The 14,431-nt window shown below is 38.0% G+C and overlaps 1 protein-coding gene across 4 annotated transcripts in view; it reads right to left on the reverse strand.

Moving 5' to 3' along the window:
- The window catches only part of ubr4 (ubiquitin protein ligase E3 component n-recognin 4), a 48,558-nt gene extending 34,724 nt beyond the window's left edge, over window positions 1-13,834 (reverse strand). For all 4 annotated transcript variants that reach the window (XM_053318191.1, XM_053318190.1, XM_053318189.1 and 1 more), the window contains exons 1-17: window positions 13,710-13,834; window positions 10,408-10,505; window positions 10,178-10,281; window positions 9,865-9,994; window positions 9,459-9,601; window positions 9,149-9,248; window positions 8,364-8,505; window positions 8,077-8,201; window positions 7,659-7,783; window positions 7,462-7,521; window positions 7,080-7,270; window positions 6,679-6,778; window positions 6,317-6,454; window positions 5,399-5,516; window positions 551-738; window positions 254-410; window positions 83-168 (exon numbers count right to left, since the gene is read on the reverse strand). In XM_053318191.1, the coding sequence (XP_053174166.1) occupies window positions 83-168; window positions 254-410; window positions 551-738; window positions 5,399-5,516; window positions 6,317-6,454; window positions 6,679-6,778; window positions 7,080-7,270; window positions 7,462-7,521; window positions 7,659-7,783; window positions 8,077-8,201; window positions 8,364-8,505; window positions 9,149-9,248; window positions 9,459-9,601; window positions 9,865-9,994; window positions 10,178-10,281; window positions 10,408-10,505; window positions 13,710-13,834 (2,130 nt within the window). The remainder of the gene's footprint in view (window positions 1-82; window positions 169-253; window positions 411-550; window positions 739-5,398; window positions 5,517-6,316; window positions 6,455-6,678; window positions 6,779-7,079; window positions 7,271-7,461; window positions 7,522-7,658; window positions 7,784-8,076; window positions 8,202-8,363; window positions 8,506-9,148; window positions 9,249-9,458; window positions 9,602-9,864; window positions 9,995-10,177; window positions 10,282-10,407; window positions 10,506-13,709) is intronic.
- Window positions 13,835-14,431: the final 597 nt, after the last annotated feature.

The raw sequence follows: 14,431 nt of genomic DNA on the forward strand, positions 1-14,431 counted from the left end.
ATACATTAACTTAATCAGAGATGTTTGGTGTCATTTTCTCTAGATGAAGAAGATCCTGGCAATACAAAGAAATTCCTCTTACCTGCAGGGCTGGGGACGGTAGATCTGATGTTACCAGGGTGTGGTTGAAGTGATATAGAGCTAAAGAAAAAACTTCATCTGAGGAGCCTGGGGAGAAAGAAAATGCATTAAATCGAGCAGCATGTTAAAGATAATTTGCATGATAAGCAGTGAGTCTTTTCTTCAGGCATACCTTTGACATCTTTGTCCACATCTTTGATGATGCTGGCCAGAGTAGCCATGTGCTGCTCTGTTAGAGACACACTCAGGTAGTTGCGGATGAAGTTGTTCCTTGACTTGAGCATTGAGGTGGTGATGAAGTTCAGAATGCTGGAGGCTAAACTGAGGAACTATAGGAATAAACAGTTATGAGTTATTCGGTTGTTTAAAATGACTGAGACTTTAGATGCACTGTGTCCTCATGACATAGAGCAGCACTTGATTCAGTATGTGGACAGGTATATAAAAATGAATCAAAACACATCCTCACCAACTCTGGGTCTTTACGGCCGGCTAAAATGTTGCCATTCTCGCTTGGGTTCTGCTTGCTTGGGCTCTTCAGTCTGGGAGAGGTCTCCAGGGGTGGGGGCGGTGGAGGCGGTGGGGGGGCTACTTTGTCTTTGGTGGGTGAAATTGTCTCTTCAAACCAAAGCCCCAGGATGGGTTCACTGTCATCATCTGAGTGAAAGACACATTTATTTGTATTAATTTCTTATGAGTGGAGGTAAGAAATGTTCCAACAATTACAAGACATTTGTGGAGTGGTGTTATCAAACAAAAAATGTAAGAAGCTTCAGACTACTTTATGACACCTACAACAATGTGCAGGCGGTGAACAATAGCCAAAGACTACAGTACATAGTGAACATATACTGACATTCTTTTGGTGAATATCCACTTAAAGAAGAATATTTTTCTCAAAAAATCATTGCTATTACTTTAAATAAGGAACAGGCTGTTTAATATATTCGCCTTTTTCTTTAATATACTTATCACATCAGACCGTGAATTGATAATGACAGAGCTCATCATGGAGTGTTTTTCTGTCATCCTCATTGTAGATTCCTCATTTTAGATTCAACGTTTAACTAAAGTTTAACATTTAACTGAGGTAAGCTTTGCTGCCAATGCTAAGTGGAAAAACTTCACACAGAAAGAACATAAAAACCTCTTCCTGCTGAGTCTTAGTTAAATCTTGTGTATAACTCCAATAGTAAAATCCTCTGAAATATGGAATTTGGACACAAGTGTTGTTTTGCAAAATAGAATAAATTTTTTATTATTTTTTTATTACTAAATGGAATAAATCATTATCATTAAATATTAACAAATCATATTTATATTTTTAAATTTTAAATTATAAATCAACACATTTAAAAGCATGGCAATACATGCTAAGTTCAAAGTTGACTTAAGCTTTATTTATAAGTTAGTTAGTGTGCTTTTCTTATACATGCTATTGTGCTATATGCAAAAATGAGAAAAAATGCAAAGGATCAGCTACACACTTGATGCAAAACATATACTGTTATTTTCTAATGGAAGCTGTATCTGCTGGACTGGGAACATATCACTGCTACAATATCACATAGTAGAGAGCACTGTGTTACCATCAAAATGGCACAAGCACTGGATCATTTATTTTTATGCACTAGCAACATGCACCAGCTACAACTAATATTTATTTTATTGTTGTTGTTACAATTGTGTGGTTTTAATGCATCATTCTTAAGCACTAGATTAACTATGATCCTGGTATAAAAATAAGGTTGATTCTGCCACACAACCAACTCTGTCTCTCTTTGCAGCAGTATGGAAAGCAGGAGCTGACGTATCAATAAGTCTCATCGATAAGTCACTAATACTGCAATTTAATGTGATTTCATTACATTGACTAATTATAAAAGATAGATGGACTGTATTTACATAGCACTTTTGTACAAAAAAATGCTTGAAAATTTGTGCCTCTCATTCACCCATTCACACACTGTACTCACACACCGATGGCATCTGGCAACCGTACATGGCCTAACTGGCCAGACTGGCCTAACCATCAGGAGTAATTGAGGGGTCTGTCTGTGGCATGTGAACGAAAGAAGACTGGGATCAACCCTGCAAATAGTGGATTACCTGCTCTACCTGCTCTACCTGCTCTACCTGCTGTGCCACAACCATCCATGAAGCTGCAAATTAAATGTGGCATCTGAACCGTTAATGAGCGTTACAATGAGAACTGGACCAACACACATTATGAATGTCCATTTCTATTGTATCAAATTACTGTTCATGGTTACAATCAGCATTATCATGACAACTGTTTGACAACTTTCCTCCAACAGCAGGTTTTAAGACATTTCTGGCCACACCTCAGGGCTGCCACCACAGCAATTCAGGATTGGAACAGGGCTTTAATTGTATGTCCCAAACCTCAGATTAGATGCAAGAAAATTAGATATTCTTACTTCAGCCTCAAGACAAATTTAGATTTTTACCAAGTCTATCCAGCATGCTCACCCACCACCTGTCCAAATCATTACACCAGGTGATCATCAGTTGGCCGCTCTGCACCTTTATTCAGTGTATGACATGTTTCTGCAAACATGATCAAATGGCTGAGAAGTCAATCATATCCCTGGCACACACATAAGTTGAATTGAATCACGGAGCGATTAATTTGGGCATTACATTGTGTACATATGTGTGTGTCGGTATGCACGTGTCTGTGTCTCAAGTGCCTAATATATGCAGGGAGATGCCGGCGTGATACTGTGACAATATGCTACGGTTGAATATATTAATGGGAAACCAAACACATTGTTCTCTGTGCGTTGCCCTACAATACATTTAAATGTGCCATTTTGCTGACATATTTTGGCTTGGCCCAACAATGACTGCAATTATGAAAAAATGCCAATTCTACCAATGCTCAATTTTGGACAGGCATACAAGAAGAAAAACAAACTCTAAAGTTTATATATGAACCGTGAAAAATTGAAACTATAAAATTAATAGCAGTGACTATTTCTTTCTCCTGGGAAAACGCGAATACAGCAGCACTCAGCTGGGTGCTTGTGCGTTTTTCCAAACGAACGAGTACTGCCCATATCCAAAGATTTGGTGCTGTGTGTGTAGAGGTGGAGCAGATCCACATGAACATGAACATCAACCTCCCAAACTAACACTAGCTTGTCACCACCAGAGAGGTTGCATTCAAAAAGATAGTCCTTATAACCCAGGATTCAGGAGGGCCTTCACTGCAATACACTGAACCTTCACACATACCCTTGCGGCTAGTGGCTCCACAAGGCGAACTAGTTCAATAGCTATTAAATCAATCAAATACATTTCAGCGACATAATGATCAGATTAGAAAAGCATCTCATTGCAGACATGGCTAGTTGAGGTATTTACAGATCATTTGAAATATAAAAACAAACTACTGTTAGATTGGAAAGGAATATCACTTTAAGTTGATATTCACATTGCATGCAACACACAAAAATCATAACTTTTCAAGTGACAGCAAGACGTAGCATAGTGTGTTTAAGCCCATAGTTTACAAGCACAACTTCAATATATTGTATCCAAGAATAATACCACTGTTTTGACGTGGGTTCCACATACAGTTTTGTATTGAGAACATTTCAAACATGTGGGACCAGTAATGCAATGACAAGTAAGAAGAATGATGGCCAAAGAAAAAATTTTTTTTTTGAGATAGGGCGATATAATATGTCCACAAAAATCAGTGCTACTATAATTTTAAATATTCACCTCAGTATTGATAAATCATTAAAGAACAAAAAAACTAAGTTTAACTTTAGACTATAATCTGCTACAAGTTTACCTATGAAAGTATTACCATTAGTGGTCCTAATGTTGGAAGTCACTTCATCTACAATGACTGTACAGAACATAGGGGACAAGGCAGGGCCAGACTGGATGATGACAAAGTAGTGACATATTGTTTTTAGGAAACAGTTTTCAAAAGAACCATAAACTTCTATAGAAAGTACCAAGAGTAGCAAAGATTAGTCAGTCAGCTACTGTAAATGTTATTGGGGTTTTTAATACCTGAAAAAACAGCAAGGAGTTCCCACAAAATAACACCACTGGTATTATCCTTTGTACCACACCGAGCCATAGATGAACCTTCTTTGAGAAAACATTCAAATTTAGCTCAGGTCAATTATTACACAAAGCATCTTTCAGATGAGGTTCAAGTTTTGCCAAAGGCTCTTCATCTGTGGCTCTGTTATTTTCTTAGCTGATGGAGCTACAGCTCATAGCCTAAATTGTGAGACATACAATAACAAAATGAATCTAGGACAGTGAAGAGGACACCAAGTCTTTGACCCGAGGACAGAAAACTGCTGACCTGAGACACAAGCTGCACTTGTCTTCTCCTGTCTTCTTTCTGCTGAAATAGTAGACACTGTCAACTACACTGTCATTGTGTGATGACGGGACAACAGTTTTTAATGACAATATTGTGTGTCTATGTAAAGTATGTATTTACCCCTCACTGCTGCCATAACCTGACTGATCCACTGACAGCACACCTGCTTCAACTGAAACAGCTCAGCACTGACATTAGCTCAGAGATCAAACATGACTCTGCCGTCAGCAACTGCACCACACGGTCATGGAGAGAAATCTGAGGCATAGCTTGGAGTCTTCTAACAAGAAGCTTTCAGGATATTGACTGTTTGGTCAATTTACTCATTAAGTCAAAAGCACGTAGAGGATGCCCTGATCATCCTTCAGTTATGTTCCATAAATGGATTATACTTTATATAAATAAATAACACTTATTCTAGATCCGATAATCAGTATAAATGATCATTTGTGATCATGAGACGTATTTGGATTATTAAACAGTACATAGTCCTTGCACTGTCCAATGCTACTTAAAAAATGACATTGTTTCAGTCATCGTTTTATCCACAATATTTAAAGTTAGTATTTAATTCAACACCCCAATAGCTACCTGTCCTCTTTTTATTAAGTTAATAAATTGTGTGCTTTTGTCAACATCAGTCCAAGTCCTCTAGTATGTTCAAGTTGAATTAAAATGTTTAATTCTCCATGTTAAGTTGTTCATGAATTATCAATGTGGTGCAGAACAACATGTGTATTGATTGTTGTATGATCTGTTTGCCAACAGCCAGGGTTAAAGTAAGAAGTGATGTCCAGATAAGAGCCAAAGGTATGATCTTCCCTTGTTCTGCCAGTCTAAAGCTGCTATGTGGGTGCGTACTTTTGGCATGAACTTTCAATTTTAAAGAGGCTTTCTTAAATGCTGATGTTGTTGCTGAAATCCAGAATGATAAAGTACCTTGGCTGCTGTCCTCCTCAGTGCTGCTGAAATCGTCCTCATAGTAGGTGTTTGAATCTGTGGAAGCGCTGGCATCACTGCTGACGGAGCCCTTCCTCTGGCGTTGGAGAACACAAGCCTGATGGAAGCAAAAACAACGGTTTATAACTTCTCAGTCTTTCAGTCACACTTTTTCACACTCTTTTCATCAAAGTCCAATTTTGTTTCAAAGTAACAGTATCTGCTGTATCTTGTATGTACATTTTATTGTGACTATGAACGTCCATGTTACCTTTTGTGTTACAGTATATCACTAATAAAATATGAATACTTAAATACTTCTCATTTGACACAGGGAGGGCTGTGTCTGTTTCTATAACTTTCTGAAACTGAAAATAAACCTTAACACCAACTTCATGCTGTGACTGACCAGTTGTGTGCAGGTGGCAAATCAGCCATGGTTTTAAATTATCTTCAGCTCTATTGTTTACACAACTATTTGTCAGTTTTCGTGTGTACAACCAAGTGCATCATATACGCATATAAACACATATTAACATATTTCACGGGAGAATTTCTCAAAATGTACACCCAATCCTTTTTAATGGCAGCTGTCTTTTTACTCCACCTTCGGGTGTGGCCTTTTGGAACAGCTATACACACTTTGAATTTTTTTTTGTCATCTTCTGGCATTACCGGACCCTTAGGCTGTGGTGCAAATGCAAGTTTACCAATTAAAATTAAAAGAGGAAGTAAGTTTATGTTTAAAATAAAGAGGAAATTAGGTTTCCTCCTTGCAGGCAGCTTGCAGATAAACTGCAGCCCCATCTTTTGCCTACTTTGCCAAAAGCAGCACTTTCATATTATCCACAGTGAAGTATAACACACCATAACTATCAATTGTGCAAATTATAGGTATGTGAATGTAGATGACTGCACCTTTTTGTAAGAAGTGGAAAGCAGAGTGAAGAGTAGATTGGTCAGGGGCACAGAGTCGATAAGCCTTTGGACCCTCTGGATGGAGGTGCTCTGTGCCATGATGTTGAGCTCAGCTGGTGGCCCATCACTTGCCCAACCCTGCAGGTAGGGGGATGAAGAGACATGACTATCAATACAGGGATCCTTCACAGGTTTGTTACGCATAGGATTTTTCTTCTGTTTCTTTCAATTTGCAACCAGTTGAATAACACAACTGAGAAGCCTGACTGAAGCACAGGCTGTTTTTTGGTTTATCAAACAGGCTAAAGGCTCACATAAAGACACAACAGTAAGTCATCACATTTGTTTGTTTTTTTACTAACCCGGTGCAGGGCCTCAACTTGCAGATCTTGGAAAAGTGAAGTCAAAAGTTTGATGGCGTGGTTGGCCAGGATTACAGATAAAACTCCAAACCCTTGATGTCTTGAGAGAAAAACAGTAAAAAGAAAAAACACAAAAAGAAAAAATAGCACATTAATCAATTTTGTGTGACCTTTTTCTTGAGCATAAACTACAGTAAGTACTACATTTATAACAGTTTTTATCACGTTGTCTGGAGGTGTTTACAGATCTTCCACAGCCATGCCAGCAAGCACTCAGCCTCTCAGCAGGACTGTTGTCACTACCCACTTCAGCAATTCCAACAAAATACAACATTTGTACAACTGACAATGAAGGACAGACAAATGACCCCGCAGTGACACTAGAGATATTTTCACTTTACCCTTTGCCAGGTCCTAGTTTAGGAGATCCTGCGCCATCCTTGGTGCGAGCAGCAATATCCCGAACACGCAAGGCAGCCAAGGGGTCCTTCTCTTTCCCTTTATCCGCCAGGGCAGTGGGGCTCAGATTGAGAATCAGATACAGGCTGTTTAAAAGGCACCAGGCTCCAAGTAGCTGGAAGTTCTGATAATGCTGCAGAACACAAATATGTACAAAAATGATCACTAGTAAATGAACAATCAGTTTCAAAATACCACTCGCAATTCCACAATCCAAAGGGTAAATGTCTAAAGTCAGTCAAGCAGCGCTAAATAATTGTTACTCTTTTTCTCTTTTTTTTAAGCAACACTGCAAATACCGTAGCACTCAAATCTGGTACTCACCTCTCCTCCAGCTCTACGGGAGTTGCTGATGGCTTGCCCGATCATTTCATAAATCTCCAGCTGTTACAAACACAAATTTGATATTTGTTACCATTTTAAATATATATTTATATTTTGTTAGAGAATAGGTTTCTGTGTAGCACCAAACTAGGACTTCAAAGCTAAGTCATAGAGAAAGTTATACTCATAATACTCACACATTTCTGGACAATTGTGGCTGCGTCATTTTCATAGTCCTCCTCTTTAGTCCCAGTGGAGGCAGAACGAAGCTGCAAGCCGCTACCTACCTGCAGAATGGCCATGCAAGTGGCCACACTCACACCTAAACAAGAAAAATAGATTTATGTAAATCATGAAAACAAAGTCGTTGCATTCCACTGTTGATTAAAAAAAAAATATTAAAAAACAGGGTAAAGAGCAGTAACACATGTTCTAGCCGGTGCTAGTTCAATCACATAATGTCTTATTATAGCACTGCTATATATTTAGGTTGGTGTTTACAGAAAACTGGTTTCACTGTCCCTTCTACAATTCCTCATTGTTTTTTGGAGGTTATAGCAGTTTGAATATCTGGACAGTATAATTTTAGCTTATCCAACGAGAGTTATCACCTACCAGCATAGAGACAGCTCAAAGCCAGCACAGTCATATCCAGTAATCTCCCTGGTGTCAAGGGCTCCAGTACAGGCAGGGAAAGTGTGTCCAAAGCCATGGTCACGTCTATCACCAGTGAATGAAATCTGTGTATGGGATTTAAGTATGGAACATTAATTTTATGTTGGTGGGGGGGATTTCCAAACATTTCTTATCAATTACACACACAAAAAGATTATACTGCCTCTATTATACTAAAATGTGGCATTAGATCATTTTAACCTTGTACATAAGTTTTAAAAACATACCCATTGCGGACAGCTGTGGCATCAGCCACTGTGGCAGGCATGATAAAGAATGAATTGGCTGATACTGCATCCTGGAAACGGTTGATGTAGCGTAGAAAGTAGGGCAGGTTGAGGCACACTCGTAGCAACTTCTCAGACCCACCTGGGTAGACAAATTATGAAAAAAGCAACTATTAGCTCAGTTAAGAGCAAAGAACAAAATGAAAAGAATAAAACTTCTCATGTTATATTGCAATGTCAACAGCAAAGGGTACTTTGTCAGGTCCCATGGATTTAGAGCTACAGAGTACAATTTTTCCACTAATGGAAGTGTAAAATGAACACTTGTGACTGTCATATGGCATGAAAAGATTGAGGGAAAACATACTAAACCCAGAATCTGTTATAAAACCAGCAGGATACTGCTAAAAGGTGATGGCTGATTCACATTTAAAAACAGTGTTTGTCTGTGTTTTTTATATATTGAGTGGCAACACAAGGAATGGGATTACAATGAGAAGCCTTAAAATTATGAGTGGTTACTACTTCAGGTGGCTGTGTTGGAAACATTTAACTGTAAACTCATTTCTAATATACTTTAACTGCTATATGCAAAATTCTTAGTAACTCTTTGTGCATATTAATTAACAGTGACCTTCTAAAATATGAGACTGAGTAAATGTCTTTCAACGTGTTTCAGCACATACATCTAGATTAAAACTTTAATATTAAGAAATGCATAGTATAACTGTAAACTTAGTGCTAATAAACCAACATTGTCCAACAACAAAGTAACAACCACTCACCAAGTTCCTGTAAGCTTGACACATTCTGAGAGACAAAGGCATTTTTCATTTTGGCCTGAATGGACTGATCTGTGGTTTGGTCATCGCAATCACTCTCAGCCTGTAATTAGAAAAAAAGAGCTGAAATTTATAATAATTCAAATTATGGTCATCAATTACAATCATCAAAGCAGTGACAGAACAGCTGTTTCAAATACAGCAAATTAAGACAGGTGAAGAGTGAGAAAGAAAACACTGAGGAAGAGAAACATGAACAAAGTTGTGATTAGCTTCAGCTATCGGTTTCTAAAGGAGTGTCTGTAACACTTACCTGCATGTGTGCTGATGGGGAGGCCAAGATGGTGGTAAGGTCAGGGTTAAAAACTGAAGTCAGCTGATTAAAGAAGTTCATTTGTACTTCTTTTTGCCGAAGCTCTGGGTTCACAGCACTGGGGACCTCCTTCTGATCTTCCACTATTGAACACAAAAAAGAAACATATTTTCTCTACTTTTCTTCTACTGAACAAATCTGCACAGCAATCAATACAGGAACATAATGAACCATAAAATAAATACAATTAGATCAGTCATGGATCAAAAATTATTTACCAATTGGGCCACTGTATTTCCTAATTTTTTTATGATTTTTGTTTTTTTAAATGAATGAAACATTTTACTACCATTGGTGTTTTGTAAAGTCTTGCTTAACTTTGGGCTGTCTGTGGAGGCACACTTACCATCTGAAAGGGTCTTTACAGTTTGAGGCAACTTGGCAGACTTCATCATAGCAGTGAAAGTTATGATTTCTGTACGATCTAGTCTGCTGCAGCCAGTGCAAAGTCCTTTTATCAGAAGAATCAGGTGTTTCTAGAGAAAAATAAACAACATCGCTTGATTCAACATGAGGGATTTAAAAATGATGTCCTTACAAACAGAAATGAGAAAACTGACACATGTAACCAAATAAGCAGCTGATGTAAATTTCCTATTTCCTTAAAATTGATCTGAAATGTTCAGTTGATTATTTCCCCTATTGTTTGTTCCTCTCACCTGTGACACTGCACATGCTTCATCTGGGTTCTCCAGGCGCAGTAACGAGAATTCAATCAATACTTTGCATGCTGCAGCAACCGACAGCAACTGATTTCTCGGTACTAGAAAGACAGAGCAAAACATTTGCTGGCTGTGAGAAACACAACCTATAAACACTGAAATATTTGACTGAACGGCAGCAGTAATTCAACAATTATTACACTGAAGAGAAAATGAGAGATACATACTCTGTCCACATACTGTGGTGATGTAATGTGCAGAGAGTGCCACAAATGATGAGTAGAAAGGCTCATACTGTTTGTCGTGGTGCAGAATGTCTGATTCACTGAAAATGACAAGTGGAACATCTCATTAAATAATGTCAAATATTATCAGAATAGCACATTTTTCAGCTCTGGAGAAGTGAGCAGGGAAACAGAACAGACAGAAACAATAACATTGCGTTTGAGAAACAATTTTGTCAATTTAACTTAATACAACCTATGACAATCAATCCAGACAATCATTTGCAAAAAAATCTGATTTAGACAGAAATCCTGATCTAGAACTGATAATTACCCTTGATTAGCACTAACTAAGCATTATTAAAACCATGCAAAGGATAATAAGTGAACTAGAGTGTGTTTGGTACTATATTAACTTCAGGTTAATCTTGTGTGTGTCTGTGCAAAAACTAAATCTTCCCACACATGCTATCTTCAAACTATTATTGTACAAACATTGTATTCATTACCCACACTTCATAAACTATAATAGCCTTGAGTTTTGATAACTGTATTCTCACATGAATAACAGCGGGACAGAAATGGCATGACATGGTTACGCTGCCTTTTCTAAAATGTCTGATAGATCCGCTCTCAGGCTAGTTGAAGTAACCACCAGGGAAAACCTGTTTGTGGTTAATTATGCAGCTACGATGAGCCTGTCCATGCCCTAAAAACACCTGGAAACCCACAACTCTGATAATAGGTTTCTGCTGATACAGAACTGGCACAAATTGCCCAAGCCAAATGACATCTATTCAATCTGAGATCTGATCATATACTACCAAGCAGAATGAAAACAGTATGTGTTGCTGGATACCGACCTGTGTGGCATACTGTAAGTCCTCAACAGGAGCATGGAATCTGCTATTTTCCTAATCTATACTCCAAATATTACTGACTTTTTCTGCAGGTTCCAATACGTCAATCTGCCCAAGTGACTGTATATAATCACTTCAACATGCCACACCATAACAATATATAGTATCCACGATCACCTACACAACTAAATGCATCTCTGCTAAAATGTCCTACTATTAGTAAACACAATCTGTCAGTCAAGCGCTGAAGAAAGTACTACTGATTGGGTTGTTTGCTTTTTTTTTTACTGACCACAAAGAAGCTGCACATCATTTAGGTGCAAGAAAAGAAGAGCTCCCAATTAATCCATAACATTTCTAAGACCAGTCTCTTAAACAGACTATAACGTTAAGTCCAAGTGTTTGCCATTTCTGCTCTCAGATGTTTTAAGATGGTTATGGTAAATAATGGCAACTTAACTTGTGCTTTACATTATGTCCATTAAACAACTCTGCTAATAATGTAAAACTGAAATGCATTGCTGTGGACTCTGACAACAAAACAGTCCAATTGTAAACATAAACACACATGTTAAAAATGTCAAACTACTTTTAAGTCATTCAGCATAGTCCAACTCTCATTCTCATAATGTTTAAAACTTGTTCATGTCCAATGACCTACAGCTGAAAATATAATAAATTTTCAAGTGTCGCTAATAGGTGAGCATTAGAATAGTCGTACCTATATCACACCTGTATACTGGTCCATCCTCTCCATAGCACCATGATAAATTAGTATCTAAAAAGATTACTTTTTCTTTGATTCCAAACAATGAAAATTAAAGTCAATTTGACTCCATTCCTTCACAGCTAAGCACAAGCTCCAATTGAAAGAAATGGTGTGTATTAAACAATGACTTTATAAATAATAATGACCATCATGAACATTGTATGTAAAATAGTAGAATCAACAATTACACAGATGACTAAAATGCAGTAACACAAACAATGTGATGTGAAATCTCTCATCTATATTTATTTAATGTTTGCATGGTTAGCCAGCCCACTGACACATGCCTACTGTATATGTCAGACACCTAATTAGACATAAACCACCTCTTTTTATGCTACCATCAACAGAACTTGACTGGGTGTTTATATTAGGTGTAATCTGATATTTTCACATACTTAACTTAAATACCTCCTTTAATTTTTTTTAGGTTACTAAACTAAAAGGCCAGATATCTGCATTTTCTACAACATTATTATTACAAGGCAAGTGATATTTCATAGTGTTTGTTTAACATGTTAAACGTAATGGACTAAGAGGGTTGTTGAAAACTCCTCACAAGAGAATGCAACCAAACTACAGTTTTACTTGTTATTTTTCCTGGTTGGAGGTTTTACTAGAAAACGAAACTAACAGGCCACATAGCAGTGGTGCTTAGATGTGCAGTTTGGTAGTTGCTTCGGCAAATGAAACCAAACATCATCAAAGCCCAGTGGGGTCAGCTGATGTCACCACTGAACAAGGGTGTCAAGTGACAACCTGGCAACTCTACAGGTACCGGCTTGATAATCTCTCCATGGTGCATTGGTACTTTGCAAGTCAAAATGTGCATATACTACGGAGTTTTAAGACAAAAACTAATGAAAGGTCCCTGATATTGATTACGCCTTGCTATTCACACTCCTCTGCGCAGCCGGCGCTGCACCAGGATCTGTGTGGTTTAACAGCAAGAGCACTTACCCACAAGACCTTTACTCTTAGTTACATTTCATCACAAAACAGCAGCATCGCAAAGTTATCATTGTATTAAAACTGTATTCAAGGCGACATCCAGGAGAGAGTACACGGTCCCCGCCTACTTTCAACCCAACCACAGACATGTTTACAGCGGATAACATTATGCTGACTGACTACCTTGCTAACCAGTTAATGCACAAACTGTCTACTGACATGCCCAGGGTGGTTGATAACCTCAGCATACAGTTCTAACTGTACTTAGGTGACTTAAGTTAACTGACAATGTCATATAGTACTGTGACTGGTCTGATTTCAACGCTACGTTATCCAGTCCAGCTGAAGGCCCATTAGTTAGCCTCACGGCTAATGATGAAGCACATTTTCTGAACGTTACTCTGCGACGTTGGCTAACCTCTATACAGCTATACACTGAAGAGTAATATCCGCAGATCTTAGGAAGTGCATTGTTTTAAACGTATAATGCGTTACAACTCAGGTTATGCTTGATAGCATTTAACCAAGTAAGCTAACATTAGCATATTAGCTAACGTCAGCAACTGCCTGGATGCCTGTGTAAGTTAGCAGTTGCTAGCTGCTAATGGTAGCATTTCCCGTCTAACTTCACTAACCAGGCTGAGTTAGTTAGCTCACTCCTGAGTGGACAAGGCCACTAACCGAGCAAATAGAGGCCCACAATTAATTGACACATAACCAATTACCTGTTGATTATAGAGCCGATAAGCTGAGGTAGCTCTTTCGTTTCAAAAGCGGTGTACGAAGCCGATAAAAGCGGCCGTACTGCCGCTGTCCATTCGTGCTCCCCATCTCCTCCGCTCGACGCCATCTTCAAATCCCGTAGAAGAAGCTCACTGCTGGAAGAAGACACGGCCAGTAAATCACAGGGGGCGCTCACACCCTACAAACATCACCTCACACTCAAACACCAGTCATTACCATACAGTCTATGGTCATTACATGTTTAAAGAATAGATGTGTCACTGTTAAAGGGGTTGTTTTATGGAATAACCGTGATAGGACATAATAATATGCAGCACACTGTGTAGTACACTTTGTGGATTCAAAAGAAATGTTCAAAAAAGCAGTGAACAAATGTAAAACGGAAGTATGAATATAATGGTGAATTTTGTTTTTTATTATTGTTGTGTTTTTAGGGCAGGAAAAATAAGCTAAAGCTTCAGCATACACCTTTTCCTTCAATAAAGTTTCTTACTTTGTTTGTTTGATATAATTTGTTATGATTTATCTATGTATAATGTATGTGCATTCTTTTGTAATACTGTTATTTTATTTCTTTTTAAAAATCCATCAGGTCATACACAGCATCTCACCACAAGGATAATAAATGCTAATGAAACAATTTCTAGTTTGTACATAAAAACAAAATACAATTTTTTTCTCTTATCTCTTATCTCTCTTTCTC

The sequence above is a fragment of the Scomber japonicus genome, chromosome 4, assembly GCF_027409825.1.
Source record: "Scomber japonicus isolate fScoJap1 chromosome 4, fScoJap1.pri, whole genome shotgun sequence".
Lineage (NCBI taxonomy): Eukaryota > Metazoa > Chordata > Actinopteri > Scombriformes > Scombridae > Scomber > Scomber japonicus.